Source organism: Anneissia japonica, unplaced genomic scaffold (genome assembly GCF_011630105.1).
Source record: "Anneissia japonica isolate Jap-2015-1 unplaced genomic scaffold, ASM1163010v1 scaffold493_len2256704_cov171, whole genome shotgun sequence".
Classification (NCBI taxonomy): Eukaryota; Metazoa; Echinodermata; class Crinoidea; order Comatulida; family Comatulidae; genus Anneissia; species Anneissia japonica.
Window position 1 is genome coordinate 1,789,499 of NW_022727062.1, and position 2,207 is coordinate 1,791,705.

Genomic DNA, 2,207 nt, shown 5'->3' on the forward strand with positions numbered 1-2,207 from the left:
GACTTAAGTCCTCCTGCCTCCCCGCTGGCGCCGCCACTGCCCTCTTTTTCGGCTTGACTGACGGGAGGAGAGGGGGCCACGGGCCCTCAAGGCCCCCCGCTGGATCCGCCCCTGTTGTCGGCCCCGGGCCAGGTGACTTGTCGTTGCTCACACTGAGAAGATCCAGCAGGGGACCCTTTGCCCATGATAGGTTCAAGTGAAGAGGTACAGTGGGAAGGAAGACGGAGACGAAGTTCCCCGGAGCTGATTCATTCTAGCATATGGTAAATTTTAGTATTTTTTTTTATGGTATTTGATGCAAGTTGAGGATTGATTTTGCTTTTAAGAGGAGGATTGCTAGAAAAGGGGGACTCGGCAACCCTTTGAACCGCATAATCCAACGTAATGGGTAATCATCAACCGTTTTTACCAGGTAATCTGGTCCATTTGTGGGGCCAGTATTTTACCCAATAAAGGGGACTGATATTCTCGGCGGGCACAGGGCGGAGTTGACGGGGTCCCCAGATAAAGCGTTATTTTGCGATACGGTACCTGGGCCGCTACTGATCAGACAAACGAATAGGCATTAGGATAAAAAAAAACACTAACATACTATTATGTTCACATCATTGAGAAATATTTATTTGACTTTTATTACGTCATGAATGAGCAACTGTTCTACTGCATATTGCTGATAAACCCTAGTAGAATAGATGTTAGAACCCAAAATGATATCGACAAAATTGATTATAACAGCCACTTAACCCTACTCATAAACTTAAACCTAGCAGATAGATGTTAGACCCAGCATAAAGCTTCGTCTACACTATCAAATTTCATTAAAAAAAAGAAACATAGAGTTGAACACGTTCAACCTTTTTGATACAATTTGATATGTGAAAGACGTCATCGTAGCCATATGGGCACATCACATTTTTTGTCACATAAGATTTGATAGTGTTAAAAAAAAAATTTGAAAATTATCCTCTATTGAATGTTGATATGTCTTGTATTGGTGGGTGGGGACCTTCTCGGGTGATTGGGAGACTCATTATACTCCACCAGCAGACAGTTAGCCGTTTTCTTTCTCTGTGGCTCGAGGATTGTTGTTACCTTTTGGTGTTAGTTTCTGGTTGTTTTTCAGATTCAGGGCAGCGCTGTCCCCTTTTCTTTTCAGCTGGTGGGTCATTGTGTGGTCCATTCTTGATCCTGAGATCCCCACCCACCCATATGATTCTCTCACGGAATGTATTTTTTTTTAAAGTTATCTAAGTTTATTTATTCATTCTGTTTATATTTATGAATTATACGTACTACGGTATTGTTTTTGCCTATCGGAGCAATCAACACTAATATCATTTTTACCATGTTGTTAAAATGGCAATAAAGGAGTATTGTATCGTATAGTGTAGACAAATCTTTATAAGATAACATTGTTGATAAGGTGCTACAATACTATTAATTCTATTTGAAGTGAAAGGTAACAAATGCAAAAGATGTGAAATAATTGAATTAACTGAAATTAAATAATTGAAAGAACTACTTTTTAATTATATAATTATGAAGAAATGAAAATCTAAAAGCCTCTTATATTATTTTAGTTAATTGTAAAGAACTGCCAGTTAAATATGATGACGTCATTGTACATCTGATTGATCGATTTGGCTGGCTAAATACCAGTGAAGATCAACCATAGTACATCCATATTACAGACCTGTAAAATAAAAAAAAGTATTAGTTTTTATCAGAGACTGATCTGGAAAACAAAAAACGGTGATTTGAGGGGAGCGGGGCTGCAGTTTCTGAATTTAACAGTTTACCGGCCTCGTATTGACGTTTTACTGAATAGTCTGCATGGAATTTATATGGTTTAAGAGAGGAAGAGTTAAAGGTTTGCATTGTTTAGGAAAGTGTGGGAAGACTTTAGTAATTTTTTTTGTAACATTTTAGTATGATTCAAATCGAAATGGTACTGGGCATGACCGGTAGAGTTCGTTCTGCTTCTATCAGGTCATCACATTAAGAAACCTTTAATAAAGAAAGCATACCTTAGCAGCTAAATATAGAACCCGGCTTTATAGAAATGATAATATGAGTGAACTGTTGATCATATTATTAGTTGATATTATATATATATATATATATACATATATATATATATATATACATACAGTATAATATATATATATACATATATCACATACATACATATATATACATATATATAC

General features: G+C 36.8%; 1 protein-coding gene across 2 annotated transcripts in view; it reads right to left on the reverse strand.

The window, feature by feature from the left end:
- Window positions 1-2,207, reverse strand: part of LOC117113484 — a 39,717-nt gene that overhangs the window by 20,034 nt on the left and 17,476 nt on the right. Inside the window, exon 13 of one of the 2 annotated variants that reach the window (XM_033256822.1) lies at window positions 595-1,693. The exons of the other annotated variant lie outside the window; for it this stretch is intronic. Coding sequence (XP_033112713.1) covers window positions 1,686-1,693 — 8 coding nt within the window. The 3' untranslated portion in view covers window positions 595-1,685. Of the gene's footprint in view, window positions 1-594; window positions 1,694-2,207 lie in introns of those variants that run through there. 2 annotated transcript variants of the gene reach the window in all.